Source organism: Canis aureus, chromosome 2 (assembly GCF_053574225.1).
Source record: "Canis aureus isolate CA01 chromosome 2, VMU_Caureus_v.1.0, whole genome shotgun sequence".
Classification (NCBI taxonomy): domain Eukaryota; kingdom Metazoa; phylum Chordata; class Mammalia; order Carnivora; family Canidae; genus Canis; species Canis aureus.
Genome location: NC_135612.1, coordinates 76,513,982 through 76,530,215, shown reverse-complemented (window position 1 = coordinate 76,530,215; position 16,234 = coordinate 76,513,982). Strand labels below are relative to the sequence as shown.

Here is a 16,234-nt window from a genome sequence, read left to right as displayed (position 1 = left end):
CTTAACCTTTCTCATCATTATAGCACTTCCTTCCATTTCTTGGCTCAGCCTAGGCCTCCTACCTTCCTGCTGCAGCTTCTTCATAGAGAAAAGCTCTAGCTAGCTTCCCCTGCATGGCAGAGAGAGTTGTCTGGCTATTTGGGGCAGAGGAACAGATTTAGGAATCTGCCTACACCCAAAACTCAGTTTCAATAACTTGCTTCTATTCCTCACTTCATTCTCACTGTCAGTGGTGCTGGTCGTCTCTAATTCCTGCTACCTTCTGAGATTCCATGGCAAGAACTGGCCTGTTTTCTACTCTATGGGTGCTCTCTTAGTTTGGTTAAGTCATATAACTTGTCCATCTGCTTTTGATCTTCCAAAAGATCAACAAATACAGATTTGTTGTAGACATCTTTTGTGTATTGTAGTATCACCTGTCTTCTTTGTCTTTGGGATTTATATATTATTTATCCTCTTCAGTGGCATTTTGGGAAGAAGCATAGATAGAATATAGATCTAACCTGTATTGTTTAACCAGAAGTCTTAGCTTCAATTTTTACCACTTCTTCTTAAAAAACTTTTAAAAATTGATGAGCACACTGAGAATCCTGTAACAAATTATTGGTGGTGGTGGGGGGGGCAAAAACAAAACAACTACTTTTCCTACTTCTTCCACACGTCATAGAGTTGTACGAATTTGTCCAAAACAGTTAAAAGATCAACAGAAATTCAACAAGAGTTTTCAAGTGGGGCAAATTCAGTCTGTGCTTACTGTACCAAAAGCTCTGATGTAGGCAACTGCAGGCACTCAAAGAAAATAACAAAATCAGATAACAGGACTCATCACATTGACTCATAGTATCTCAAGCATATGTAACTCTTTTGCTTATATCTGATTTATCAACCATTACTCACTATAAATTCCATGGAAAGTGGCATACCTTGCCATGCTTCAAACTGTGTTGTCCTCATCTCCTGACTAGCATCAACAGGTTATTCAATCTCTTGAGAGTTTTCTTTCTCAGGTAGTAAACAAGTGACGATCCTACTTAACTTAAATTGCATCTCTACTCACTGTGCTGCTTTTAATGTGAAGAACTGTTGATTTTCAACCCCATAATGTTTCGTATGAATTCTCGACTGCATGCTAGTTTCTTTCATGTCAGTGGAAGCCCAGAGTTCTCAGTAAAGAAAGTAAAAGAAAGTCTTTGTAGTGATAATAACTAGTAGCCACAATGAAGATGATAATCAGATGTCAAACCCATTAAGATGAATTTTTGCAGTTAACGTCTGTGGGTGTTACAAATCTTGATCGCAAATGTCAGTTCTTTCCATGGTTAGAGATATCAATTCATTTAAAGCAAGAGGCAGGAACATGCAGATGCTTGTTTTAACAAGTAAGTGTAGCATGGCCTGTGGTAGGTCTGACTTTGCAAATATTACATGTTCTTGGGAAGCCAGACAGAGAACAAGTTTGAACTTGAGGGTAGCAAATGTCAACGAGGCTGGAGTATGTTTTGGGTTTTTCCCCCCTACCCTGAGAAAGAATTTTCCCATGTATCTAGAAGGGAAAAAATGTATATTGGTCCAATGTTCAGCATTTCACTATCAGTGATATTCAACACTTAAAATGTGCATGGTGTAAATCTCCATCGATCTCTTCTACTTCATCCATCAGCTGTTTGCTGATGACATTAAAATATGCCAATATTATTCTGACTTTTCTTCTTAATTTCTAGTTCAATTCAAAGAATTGTCCTCAGCTATCTTAAACTCTGAAAATCCTAAATTAATCCAAATATCCATCCATCAAGTCTAATTTTTTCCCTAAATTCCTTAATCCAAAGACTTTTTTTTTACTATCTATTCAGTCATCCAAACTAAAAATCTTTGTCACATTCTGCTACCAACCACAGTTCTTTCATTAATGGCCAATAAATATTTCTCAAACAAATGAATGAGTGGATTTTCAATTTTTTTGATTCTCTTCCCTCTAATTAATGATTTAATAAATTCCAGTCACTTGACAGCAAACTGCCTCTCAAGGCATCCCCTTCCATTTCCTGTAGTGTTAACACTCTAATATGGGCCCTCAAGCCTCCTCCCTCTCAGATTTCTACCATCTAAATCATCTGCAGCACAGCTTTGGTCATCTTTTAACTTGGTTTAAAAATATTTAATTTCTCTCTTTTGCATGCCAAACAGAATTCCAACTTCTCTTCCTGACTCTCCTCAATTATTAGACTCTTCTCTGGTCACTTCCTCTTTTCAAGTGGGGGCAAATTCAGTCTGTGCTTACTGCATCAAAGCTTTGGTGCTCCTCTGACTCCTTACTGAATCCTCCTCTAAAAAGCCATGCTTTCCTATTTTTTATCACACTGGGGCTGTTTCATAGCTTCATGCTTTTGTGATTATTTCCTATGCTGGATCATGTGATTACTTCCTATGCTGGAATGTGCCTTTTCTCTATTGTCTAGCCTGCTCAAATCCAGAACCTCCTTTAGCCCCTAATCCAAACACTTCCTTGGCCTCTAATTGGAATGATTTTTCTACTCTTCAAACCTTGCATGATCTTTTTTTTCTACTTTTGCTTTATCTCTCATCACCGGCTGAGCTGCATTTTCATATTCTGTTATGTGCCTGCCTCTCTTCCAAGTCCTAAAAGGTTCTAGTCCCAGCACTTACTGCCGAACCCACAGTAAATACTATAGAGAGTCTTTAGAAATGATACTGAATTAAAGCCATTATATACACTATTAACAAAAATTAAATACATATTTCAGGAGTTAAAGAAAAAAAAAAGAAAAGAAAATTGAGTCAAAAAATGTTTAGTATTGAGAAGGTGAAAAATATTTAAACATATGGTCCATGATGTGGTATAAACTCATATCTAAAAAAAAATTGCCTTTTTGGTGAACAGAGGTTTACTGAGCCCCTACTTCTGCCAACTACCGGGCACCTTGCTTCCTTCCACAGTTTCTTTCTTTTTCCTGTAGACTCTTCAAACCATAGGCAGCTAGAGTGGTATTTAGGCTTGTGGTATTCATCCATTATTCTTTATTCACTGGATTTTATTTCCTTATCTTGTCTTCCAGGCATCTTGAATGTGACTCTAAGAATCCCAGTGTTAGATGAGATAATGTGAAGCTTTCACCTCATCTGGTACCTCTGAGAGAACATGAGTTGGTCTAGAAGACATTGCCCTCTCCCTTGGTGACATATCAGGGTATCAGGAGAGGGTTTGGAGGGGAGGAAGCAAGTTGTCTTGGGTTTTTCCACACATCCCCATGTTCTCGTGGATCAAGCTCTGTGTTGCAGTGGCCTCATACACAATATGCCAACTGAAGGGCCAGTATTGACGAGAACTTGTTGCATTTGAACTTTAATTATACATGGTGAAGAGAAAGTCGCTCTTCAGGTTTGCTTTATTTAGTGAAGGGAGAAAATCTAATTTATCTAATTAGAGAAAAATTATCACAGAATAAAGAAGCCAAGCACATATCTCAATCTCACTACAGACTTGACGTATGTATAAATATATGCTAAATAGAGAAAATTGTAAAGACCAGCATGTAACCATACCCAGCTTCAACAATTAAGTAACAGCCCATCTTCATTCATCTGTACACCACTCCCACACTCCAAGATTTTTCTGCAGCAATTCAAACATTATATTATTTCATTCATAAGTATTTTTAAGTATCACATGGGAATCTCATTGGCAATATTGTTAAATAGTTTACCTCTGATTAATAAAGTTCTCATCCAACTATTGAATCTATATTTTGTTGCCTCAAAACTTGAAAAGCATACAGGGCTTCCCATATGCATATTGAATATGTAAAACTTACATGGCGAGTGGGATTGTGTGAGCTAGTTCTATCTCTGTGATTAATCTATTCTGTACACAATGGCAGCCAGGGTGCTGGAACGCCCCTCCTTTGGTCACCTAGTAACTTTTCACTGGTCAACAAGAAGCTGAATAAACCATTATAATGTGAGAAAGTGCTTGGCTGGCTCACTTGGATCATCTCCTAGATTTTAAGAGAAGTATCATCGCCAAGTTTGAATTTACTGAACCTTTAGGCTTTGCTGGCAGAAAAGAAGCATTCCACTCTTGGAGCACAAATGGATTCAGAGGACATGGGCTCAGGTAGACTAGGCCAAATACTGAAGCAGATTTGGAGACAAAATCTGATGCTAAAGCAGGCCCTCCTGGGTGATAACCCTTGGGAAGGGTCTGGTGGGGCCACTTGGATAGCCACAGTGGTCTTTCTGGGTCAAGAGCTCAGTGGGGCCCTTCACCAACTCTTGGAGCACACTGCAGGGACTCTGCACTCTACCTGCCAGCAGCTGTATGTACTGCTTGACAAGGAGAATCAGTGTATCTGGAGACAAGGCAAGTATTTCTTTTATTTATTCTCTCTCTGAGAAATGTTGATTGAGTAGTCATTTTGGGATGTATGAAGGAGTGTACAAGGAAGGCTAAGATAGAGTCTTATCCACAAAGGACTAACATCAGAGTACAGGAAATAAGGTAAGACAAATGCAAAATAATGCCAGGGACATTAAGGCCAATTCCACTAAAAACTTAGAAAGTTCATTAAGACTTCACAAGCAGGCAAGATTCCATTTTTAGAGTGGGAAATAGGGAATTATGCTAGATCAAATGCTGTATTTAAACTGAAGGTTGAGGAAAGAATTGGATTTATACAGCTGGAAATTAGTATTTTATTTTTTATATTTTTAAAATTTATTTATTCATGAGAGACACAAAGACAGAGGCAGAGACAAAGGCAGAGGAAGAATCAAGCTCCCTGCAGGGAGCCTGATGTGGAACTTGATCTCAGGACCCCGGGGTTACTGCCCTGAGCCAAAGGCAGACAGTCAACCCCTGAGCCACCCAGGAGTCCCTGGAAATTAGGAATCTTGAAGGAGCATTCCAGGCAAGGGTATTATCAGCAGGACCCAAGATTAAAGGTAGGAAATTATCCCTAGTTTGAGCTAGAACAAGCAGTTTTTCTATATTGCAATAAGGTATTCTATTTGTAGAATTATTTGAGCTTAAACTCATTATTGCAAAAACATTAGAAAAACTGGGGTGGGCTGGGCTATTGAATTGGACCCCCCTCCCACACACACTAAGAGGGGAGCAGATTCTTGGGAACAATCCCACTTATGGATGCTGAGAAGTATGGCAGGAAGAACATTGTATCTGATGAATATGATCTCAGACAAGAGTTACTCTAGATGAAAAAATGGGGGTGTCATGAAATCCAACTCTAAAAAATAGAATGCCAAGGCAAGTGGGCAGGTCTCATTGATCAGGGATCCAGGGGATAATGTTAAGAAATTATCTAGAGGACAGTTGGTAGACATCAGGGAAATCTGCCCAAAGACAGCATGACCCAGACCATATCAGCTGGAGCTTATAGGCAGATCTCTAGTCTCTGGAAAGAATTGAATATAGTCCTAGGCAACATATTGAGATAAGTATTTATTCATGGAAAGTGATAAGGACACAACTACCAGAGCAGGAGATCAAAATAAAGATGCTCTTAGGTACAAGACAAAAACGCAAGTCAGAATCGTAGCCCAAAGATAAACTCAGCTCATAAACGGGTGGTTTAATGATGATTCTGAAAATCCTGACCTATAGGGCTATAAATTACATATTCCTTAGTTCAGAATTAAATTCTAAACATTGGAGAGTTGCTAAACCTTCAAGAAGTGATCAGATGACCTCAGCTGTGAGCTGTAACTCAGAGGAAGGATTGGCAAAGAAGAGAATGATAGAACATGAGGATGGAGTAAGAGATTATATCAGATCAGATCATGGAAAGGTTTACACCAGAGTGAAGAGGTTTGACTTGGTATAGCAGCCTTTGAGTAGTCAGTGCACATTCTAATCAGAGAATCAAGACGTGTTACAATTAGAGTTATTTTTTGGAAGACTAATTTGAAAATTGTAAATGAATAAGCTCAGCAGGAGGAATAGTGTAAACTTAACTTAATTCTCATAGCAGCCAACCAAGTACCTAATAAAATATAGCATCTGCAACAGTAGAAATAATGTAGCTATGGTATGCCAGCTCCCCAAGTCTCATCTGAAGGGTTTTTGCTGAATTTCAGACAAATAAGTATAAGTGGATCACTGATAAACAATATAGTACAAAAGAGAAGGAACAATTCTCAAAATCATCAAGGAATGATTGAAGGAGATGTTGACTTCAATTGAAGAATTTTATGAATGTGAGGGGACCATGGTATCTGCCTTCAAATAATCAAAGCATTTTCATGAGCAGGAGAAACTAGACTTATCCTGACACTGCAGTAAAGAGCAATTTGTCCCCAATTCCTGAATGTATTTAAAGAGTAACAGTTGTACCAAGGACTTCTCCTTCAGGAGGAAGATAGGCTTAAATGCCTGGTAAGGGTCTTGGTAGGTTTCTATCTTGCTGTACCTCCTTTGATGTCAGTGGAGAAATATAATTTGATTCAGTTTTGTATTTTATTTTTTTATGTATCTATGTGCAGAAATCTCTACTTTCATAGACTGCCTCATGAAAATAAATGGATATTTGGGGAGCACTGCTACACTTCTAAAGAAAGAAGAAAAAGAGATGTGTAATTTATGCGGCATGCATGATGAATGTACTCCACTGCAGACAATGTCCACCATTCACAATATCAAAGCAGCAGACATTGCTGCAAGAGGAGAACAAAATGTCATAGAAACAGCTACTGTTTCTCCCACAAATGGAGAGCAAAGTCCTTATACAAACCAGGTCCAATTAAAAAAAAATAAAGCACATATGAGTTCAGAATCAGTGGGGGAAAAAAACAATACATCATTGAATAGAGATGTAACAGAGCAAGGGGAGTCACAGAACAAAATGTTCCCAGATAATGCAGAAAATGAAGATGATAAACAAACAGAACACATGACTGTTGAGAACATAAATGGCAACAGGGAAGAGATGCATGACATAATCCAGACAACAGAAAGAGAAATTCAAGAGACCTCAGAAGGCCCAAGAGAAGAGATTACCACATCCTCAATAACATGTGATATCTCCGGCAAATATCTGAATAGTCTTCTTTCCAATGATTCAGAGAGTCTAAAGCAAAAGAATAACATAATGGAAAAAGAGTAAGTAAATGCAATGTGACAGGTGCTTGTATATGCCTACTGATAGGTGTATTTCTGTAGTTATTATACATAGTATTTATATATGACTAGAATTTTATATTTCCACTTCAGATCTCCAAAAGAAATTGTGAATCAATAATTTAGCTTAAATTAGTCCCAGTAAAATTTAAATGACTGCTATTACTAATATTTTTTTTTATAATTTTAGGAAACAAACTTTGTTTCTTTAAAGAAAGAGGAATTGACTATAGGAGAAAGTGTTTTAAGTGAACAATTGTCCAGAACGTGAACACTCCTCTAAATCACAACGTTTTCAATTATAATAAGAAAGAAAAAAATGGGAGGCTATGGAGAGTTCGAATACTAGAAAAGCATTTTCTAGCCTTAGATTTATTTTAGCTATATCCTCAAATGAATTCTCACATTTATTTATTTATAAATGATCATAAATTCTTAACCTGTGTCTGTAGACTCTGGGGGGCAGGGTAAGCTTTAAGCAGTTTTTAAAACTGAGTGTATATTTTCACACCTATTTTATTTCCTTGGGGATGGTCCAGCGCTTTTACCAGATTCTCAAAGAGCCCATGACTTCAAAAAAAGAAAATGTTGAAATTGACAGATACACTTCATGAATTATCTCCCTTATACAAGGGGATAATAATCTCTATTTGTCCAAATAAAACATAAAATAAAATAAAATATTCACAGCCATAGTTTTCCTACAAAGATCACGCCCTTAGAAGGCAATGAGGAATAATGATAAAAATCATTGCTTTGGGAATCAGACTACCTTAAATTTTATCTCCTGTTTTTTTTTACATACTAGTGTTGTAACCCTTGGGCAGCTTGCTTCATTTCTTAGCCTATTTTCTTCTTTGTAGAAATAATATATACTTCCTGGGATTATTTGGTAAGATCAAATGAGAAAATCACGTAAAGGGCCTTGTACCACACCACTCTGCAGATGTTCAGATGTTCGAGCTGCGCTGAATGTTTGTATTTGATTTCACTCTCAACAACCCTCACTTTCTCTACCTCCCACATGCTTCCAGCCTTCATGTAACCCCTTTCTGCCGTGATGTTCTTTTCAGGTGTAAAATACCATTTGCACACCCCAACTGAGTCTTCAATCTCAAGCAGCTCATTTTGCTATTTTGACCTTAGTTATCTCATCAATAAAATGAAGAGGTTGAGTGGGGTTAGCTGTGAGGTCCCTACAGGGCTGAGAATCTAATGACTTTTATGGATGTCATCGACGTACATTCAGTGCATGAAAGACCCCATAGTTCCAAAGAATTACTGCCTCTGCGAAATAAGCATTAAGTTAGTTAATGTGAAGTTGTCCATTTTATTTGAGAAAAACATTAACATTTCATATTCGCACATTCAGAAATGACTCAAAGCATCAGCTAATGAGTCACTGCTGAACCACTCCCTCTACTACCTCCCTTAGGTGTTCCCCAGTTTGTGATTTCCTCTTCTTAGCATCCAAACCAATTGTGCTTGGCTTGCATAAGTATACAGATGACTACTCCTTTCAGTCCTTTGAGCCAGAAAGCCATCAGGCTACTTAAAATATGTGTGTCATCAACAAGACCTCACTAGCAATCTGTTGTGATTCTTCCCTGGAGAGCTTTCTGTGAGAAACCTATCTCTCCTAGTGTCCTTGTCCCAGTGTGTATAGACTCAAAGGGAAACAAGAGTAACATAAACCAATCTGATTACTTTAGCTGCTGGACTAGATCTATTTGACTAAGGCTAGAGAAGTGGAAGCATTTACAGGTCTCTTTACTCAGTCCATCTATCTGTCTTTTAGAAGAGTGTATGCAGATAGTTTCCAGGGCACAGAAGAAAATAATTTTTGAAGTCATACAAGGCTGGGCCACTGTATTCTCTATTAAACAATTCAGAAATTGTTTCACACTTTCTGTAGTACCATTATCACCATCATCAGAGAATATACAAACAGATCAATATACTGGGTAGTTTTCCTTCTAACTTGACAGGTTCAAAATTATAAATATAAATAAATAAACTCCTCTATAATTTCAACATTTTTAAAAAATATCTATGTTAAAGGGCATTGTAAAATTCAATTTACTAAGAGTTGAAAAATAGTTAAAACCTGATTATTCTCGAACGGGGTATTCATGCTAAATTTTTATTGATGCTCTCATTTATCTTTGAGATTCCCAATACTTCAATCATTTCACTAATAAGAAATGAGAAATATTGAGAAGAGGAGAAACTCAAGCTGATAATTTTAATGTAAAGACCTACCTTATGGAGCATGCATTTTATGCTAACCCCCTATTATAAGAAGTTTAAATATTTCATCTCATTCCATCTTCATAGTATTATGGATTAGGTATTAGTTTTAGTTTGTAATAGATGAAGAAGCCAGTGCTTTGGAATGATTTTTTTTAATATTTTTTAAAATTTTTATTTATTTATGATAGTCACAGAGAGAGAGAGAGAGAGGCAGAGACACAGGCAGAGGGAGAAGCAGGCTCCATGCACCGGGAGCCCGATGTGGGATTCAATCCCGGGTCTCCAGGATCACGCCCTGGGCCAAAGGCAGGCGCCAAACCACTGCGCCACCCAGGGATCCCCTGGAATGATTTGAGTATATTATGTCAGAGTTTGGGCTTTTGTACTAAATACAGATGGATTTGATTATTGATTCTGTGACTTACCATTGGTATGAGTTTCAACAAGTAAAATTTTCTAAGCCTCAGTTTCTCTATTTTAAAAGGTGATGACAATAATACCTGCCTAACTCCCTAAAGAGGATTAAATGAAACAACTTGTAACCTAAAACCTGAGCACCTGGCTGGCTCAGTCAGTAAAACATGTGACCCTTGATCTAGGGGTTGCAAATTCCAGCCCCCCATGTCAGATAGAGAGATAACTGAAAATAGTATTTTTTTTTAAATGAAACAATGTATAACCTAAAATCTAGCCTATAGAGAGAGCTAAAATATTGGCTATTTTAATAATTATTATTGATGTTTAAGGTCAAACAAATAATGATTGATCTCAAATTTGAATTCAAATGTTTAAGATTCTAAAAGCTTTGGCAAAGGTGATAGTTATAAAAAGCAAGAGTATGACAAATGGTCAAAAGAGGCTTTTGTATTGATTCTTCAAAGATTGTGAATATTTTGCTTCTAATTATCCTTATTAAGCATAGGTTCATAGTACTTTTGTACCTTTCTCAGGTTTTCTAAAAAACATGGTAAGTATCATCATTTGATATAATGTGTTTGGATAATTCCAATACCAGATATATATTTATCCCCTTTCCTCAAAATTTAGTAAATGATTCAGGAATTAGTATGTGGTTTATCAAGAAGCATTAGTAATATTTAGATTCATATTGTAAAGTGAACAAAACAGACATCAACCACATAAATAATAATAGCAACTTCAATAGTAACAATAGTAATAATAACTCATGTATAGAATACCTACTATATGCCAAGCACAGCTTTTTGTTTTGTTTTTTTTTCAAGCACAGCTTTTTAATTAATTAATTAATTAATTAATTAATTAATTAATTTTTAATTTATTTTTTATTGGTGTTCTATTTACTAACATACAGAATAACCCCCAGTGCCCGTCACCCATTCACTCCCACCCCCCTCCCTCCTCCCCTTCTACCACCCCTAGTTCGTTTCCCAGAGTTAGCATATACTAGTTCATTTAATTCTCACAACCTTCTTATGAGACAGATATCATTTTATTATAATTTCACAGTGAACAAACTGAGGCACAGAGAGGCTGAGTATCCTGCCAAAGGATACAGGGTTAATAAGTGGAAGAATTGCGATTCACACCAAGACAATGTGGCTCTAGAGTTTGTGCTTATTTATTTATTTATATTTGTTTTATATTATATTTTTTTCAATTATTTTATATTTTTTCAAATTTTTATTTGAATTCTAGTTAGTTAACATATAGCGTAATACTGGTTTCAGGAGTAGAATTTAATAATTCATCACTTAGGTACAGCACCCAGAGCTCATAACAAGTGCCCTCTTTAACACCCATCACCCATTTAGCCCATCCCCTGCTCGCCTCCCTCCATCAACCCTGTTTGTTCTCTATAGTTAAGAGTATTTTATGGTTTGCTTCCCTTTCTTTTGCATTTAGCCATTTAGTACATAAACCAAATAATTGGAAAAATTATGTCTTTTTTTCCCTGCAGGTATTTTGATATGCTGAGTGATAGCAGCCCCCAAGTGTCTTGTTATATTACAGCACCATCATATATTCTACAATATCTAGAATGCCGGATAATTAACAGCATGAGTTCTTTAATAGTGAGTGATAATGAAGAGTTGGTCAGTAATGTCATCACTGTTGAGTGCTCAGATACGGAAAAGAAAATTCCATTTCCAATATGCATTGCAATTCCATTTACTGCACGTTACAGGGGAAATTACAGAGACATCATGGTAAAAATGTCTGACATAAACCTTCAATCAAGTTACCTAACCCCAAATTCACTGGAAGGAATGAGAGGAAGTTATAAGGTTGGTAAATCCTTGGCTACATCTACATTTGCTATTTGACTCCTCTACTAAATATTACTTAGACTACCAGATTGTGGATAGATGTAATTGCTCATCAGTAGCAAATGGAAGGGTTGATTAGATTAATGCTAGTGAACTCACAGAGTTTTTGCTATCTTTTGATCTTTATGATCAAAGAATAGAAATTATTGGCCAAACTTAGGAATGAAGAATGTGGGTCCAGGACCCAGTAAATGTTGTATTTTCTCCTGGGAAACAAAATTTAAATCATGGCTTAATGAATGTCATGCCTTAAACTAGCATTAGACTAACATTTGTAATGTGATAGACTCTGCCTAAGTTTAAGAACATTAGAATCCTCGGGTGATACTAGCTATATTTTTATCATTCATCAGTTGGAAAAATATGCAAAAAAATATGAACAATTGTATGTGTGTGCCTTACCTCCTTATAGTTTTTAAGTCTATAGATTGTGCCTGATTCATACACAGAAGACAGTATATGTGGTAGTTAGGATGTGGGTTGTGGAGGAAGATTAGCTGGGCTTGAAATCTGGTTCCTGCACTTCCCTGCTGTTAGTGTGGGTAAATTATGTAACCTTTCCATGACTCAATGTCGTTATCTTGAAAAATGAACACAATATTAGTGTCTACCTGATAGGGTCATAGGGATTAAATGAGTAAATTCACTTACAAAAATAAAATGAAACCTATAAACATGTGTTAGCAGTTAATACATTACCATTTTTCATGGTAAACTATCATAATAACTCAGGGTTTCTCTATGGTCACAAATTCATGTTTTGATGACAGTTATAACAGTTATTAAACTTAGCATACAGTTGATGGGAACTAAGGTTCTTCCGTGGGACACTGAATTTATTTATAAACAAAATATTTGTCTTTTTAGTTTTATGTAAGTCGTCATTATTTGAAGTCAAAGGCAAGGAATAAATATTTTAAAATTCCACTAAAGAAGAAATTCTCTATATCTCTTCTTTTTCTTTTTTTGAGTTACAGACAAGGAGACAAGGTTATACGGTAGACTATGAAAGCTAAGCCTATTCTAATTACTTATTCCAATTCATGTCACTAACATATTTTATATTTAGTCTAGAAAGCCTGTATGTCTGGTCAGCATTGCCCTTGACTGTGGTTTTTTAAATCTTGATCAGTCTGTGTGATTGTCACTCTTGATAGTGCATGTGACTTTCACAAAGTGAGCAGGCAAGATATTTTGTAAATGGATCATCAGAGCAAAATGGAAAACAAAATAAGAGGACCATTGTCTACTGGAAAATATAAGAGCATATACTTTTTATAGTTTTCTAATGGTAGTTATCTCTATTTTTAGCTCAAAAAATTTTAAACTCTGGATTCCTTCCAAAATTTTATGCAGTTCATACGACATTTAAGCATTCTAATTCTGGAGTCAGATAAACAAACCATCATCAGAGTTCTGTTCATGACACTCCCCTGCTTAAAAACACTTCCGGTTCCCAGCATCTGCCAAATGTGCTCTAAATGCACAATCCACTCTCAGTTCCGGGAGGACATTTCTTTCTTACCTCTCAACATTTTCCCTTCAGCCAATGAATAACATTCATCACACCCTGAATTTTCCCAACAACAGATTCACGAAGTGATATTGTGAAATGTCTTCCTTAGTCAGTTTTCAAATGATAGATTATTTTCCATTGTGATTGTCCCTGAAATGTTTATGTGTGTGTCTACATGATTATCCACTCATGCTGGGGTGGAGCCCGGCTGGTGTTTGGGGAAACATGAATAGATCAAATGACTTTTAAGTCTTCCTCTTCATTTTAAGCTTTGGTGATTACACCAGTAGATAATTTTGTTTTCCTTTATGTACCCAGTTCCTTTTTGTGTGATAAAAAAGCTTGAATACATGCCTGCAAATATGCATTACAAATTTAAATGTCACTACATAACAATGAAACACAAATGTCTCTTTTCATTTGGGAGTCATTTGCTCCCACTGCGCGAAGAAAACAAATAGAGAAAATGACTTTACTAAGAGATTGTGAGTTGTTTCAGAAGGAAGAAATTGCTGACAGAACAGGTGTTCTAGCTTTGGATAAACTACCCAAATAATGAAATTTGGAATTCCCTAAAACAGTATTGAATTTTCTGGCTAAAGGCCAATATTTAAAGTTCATCCTGGTAAAGGAAGATAGGATTCCAAAAACAGTTAATATTTGTGAAAACATGAAATGTGAGTGTCCATTCACTATACATTTTTGGGGGAATTTAATTTAAATTTACAAATATATTTATTTCTCTCTTTTCTGTTGTGTAGTTCCAATTTGAGAAATTCATATTTACTTCTACTTCATTTCATTTCATGAAATGACCATCCCTTTGGGGTTAATGAAACCTTTCAACTGTGGGAGATTACAGGAACAGCAGGTAGTGTACGTACAGCAGATACTCCTAGAACAGTGCTGGGTTAATGTCCTTTCATGTTCTCAATCCATACAGGGGGCCTGTGCTGAAGTGAAAGTGTACACGTTGGGTATCTTTTCTGTTGTGTCTTGTTTAAAGAAAGAGTCCTTCACAGTAACAAAGAAGGGCCTTACTCTTAAGCCAAGCATGGATTCCCGAGTGTCCTTAAATTACCCTCCAGGAGTTTTTGGCTTCCCAGTGCTGGTACAATTAAAGGTAAATATTAAAAACCGGTGAGTTTCTTCTCATAGATTTTGTGAGTCATCAAACATGGTCCAAAAGGGATAAAGAAGGTACAACTATTTAGTATACTCGTAAGTAAATTCTCTTATACTTTAAGTGACCTAATATCCAGTGTCATCAGTGATAAAGTGATGATTTGGAGCATAGTGAATCTCATTCCAAAATAAATCCCTGCTTTATTTGAAAGCTTTCTCAGCCACGTTTGTGTATGTGTGTGTGTTTCTTAATGATATTTATTGACAAAAACATATTTTGAATATCTATGATAGAACTGATGCCAGACGTTGGGACATTCATAGGAGTCACGATTTACATCTGAGAGGAGGCAAACAGGAAGCTAACAATTAAAATATTTATGACCATGAATATTTGGTTATATTTAATGATAAAACAGCCCTTTTCTGGAATGAGGACTTAATATATACAAACACTATTTGCAAGGTATACACAAAATATACTGGAACATAATTGTACATTTTAGAAGATACACATTCTCAATGTTTTCTGTCTTTGCAGCTTTGATTCTTCCCCATGTTCTCTTGTTTTTCTGTTATTGTAAGTTGTTAGCAAAGAAGAAAAATTAGGGAAGAAACATATTATGGGCAATGTATTCATAAGTATTTTCCATAAACTTTGAAATTTTAGAATCATGCTATTTTTATTAGACATTCTTATGTGAGAGGAAACAAATAAATACAGTCTTGTTTTTCTAGTTTTTAAAGATCACTTGGTCTAACAACAGTTCTAATTAGAAATTATGTAAAATGTCTAATTTGTTTTCTAGGTCATTTTGTTGCCTACAATTAAGAGTGCTTCTCAGTTATTTATAACACAGGATAGGAAACCTAGATTTCAGGAAGACTTTGTATAAGGGGGACCAAATGCTGTGCTTTTAAACTAAATTAATGCAGTATTGATTCTAGTCAACAATGCATAGAGAAATATTTAAAATTAAGTTCTATCAAATTTTCAGAAAATTCGCTTAGATATATGCTGATACTTTGCATCTTTGCTATTAAAGTATATGAATATATGTACTTTCTCTTTATTTAGGTCCAACCAGTTGATCCATCTTTGGTGACATATTTAAAAACACAGCAAGATACTTCCTACCCGATAGTATCCACAAGCCCTGTGATCCATGTTAAACACCCATCAATACATCCTTTCCAGAAGCCAGTCACTGTATTCCTACCTTGTTCTCCACACCCTGATAAAAAGACTCTTGGTTCTGAGATAGACCCTAAAAGAACGGCCAGTGCCACAACAAACAGGATCATACCTTTATACCTCAACCGGTGAGTTAAATCCTAATATTTCTGACTGACTTGATGATAAAGAAAGAAATGTAAATAATTGAAAAATGTAATTCGATGTCACATACTTAAATATCAGTATTAAAACGCTATGAAACGTTTTAATTTAGAAATAAAATATTGTAGATCCACAAAAGGTAATGATTTTAGCTGCAATGGTCCCAAATATATACTTTATGATGAGGTTGATACAGAAGAGGTAAAAAGTAATCCTTGGTTTCAAAGAAATTATGATATGGTTGATTATAAAGATGTGGTGTGGTGATTTTAATTTCATATTTAAGAGTGTTCTGTTAATGTAGGAAAAGGATTAATCTAACTTTTCTGAAACAAATTAAATTTTAGCCTGGATTTGCCATATAGGTGGATTCTTTCCTAATTTTTATGATTAAATAAAATTCCCACCAATAAGATAAATATACATATTAAATTACTAGCCAGAAATGAAATTCTAAAGGACATAGTAACAAAAAGGATACACAAAACAATCTTGATCTTAATTACTGTTGTTTCATTTAATATTTGTTTTCTTTTCCT

The 16,234-nt window shown here is 35.8% G+C and overlaps 1 protein-coding gene and 1 long non-coding RNA gene across 5 annotated transcripts in view; one reads left to right on the top strand and one right to left on the bottom strand.

The window, feature by feature from the left end:
• The window catches only part of LOC144302504 (uncharacterized), a 303,624-nt gene that overhangs the window by 19,480 nt on the left and 267,910 nt on the right, over positions 1–16,234 (bottom strand). The gene's annotated exons all lie outside the window — the stretch shown is intronic.
• DTHD1 (death domain containing 1) overlaps positions 1–16,234 on the top strand; it is a 75,419-nt gene that overhangs the window by 8,251 nt on the left and 50,934 nt on the right. For 2 of the 3 annotated variants that reach the window (XR_013369395.1, XM_077879870.1), the window contains exons 1-4: positions 6,544–7,135; positions 11,346–11,673; positions 14,175–14,354; positions 15,435–15,679. Coding sequence is in view for 2 of the 3 variants with exons in the window: in XM_077879870.1 (XP_077735996.1) it covers positions 6,546–7,135; positions 11,346–11,673; positions 14,175–14,354; positions 15,435–15,679 (1,343 nt within the window). In the remaining variant the exon portion in view is untranslated. Of the gene's footprint in view, positions 1–3,077; positions 4,382–6,519; positions 7,136–11,345; positions 11,674–14,174; positions 14,355–15,434; positions 15,680–16,234 lie in introns of those variants that run through there. The other variant, XM_077879884.1, reaches the window with a different exon arrangement.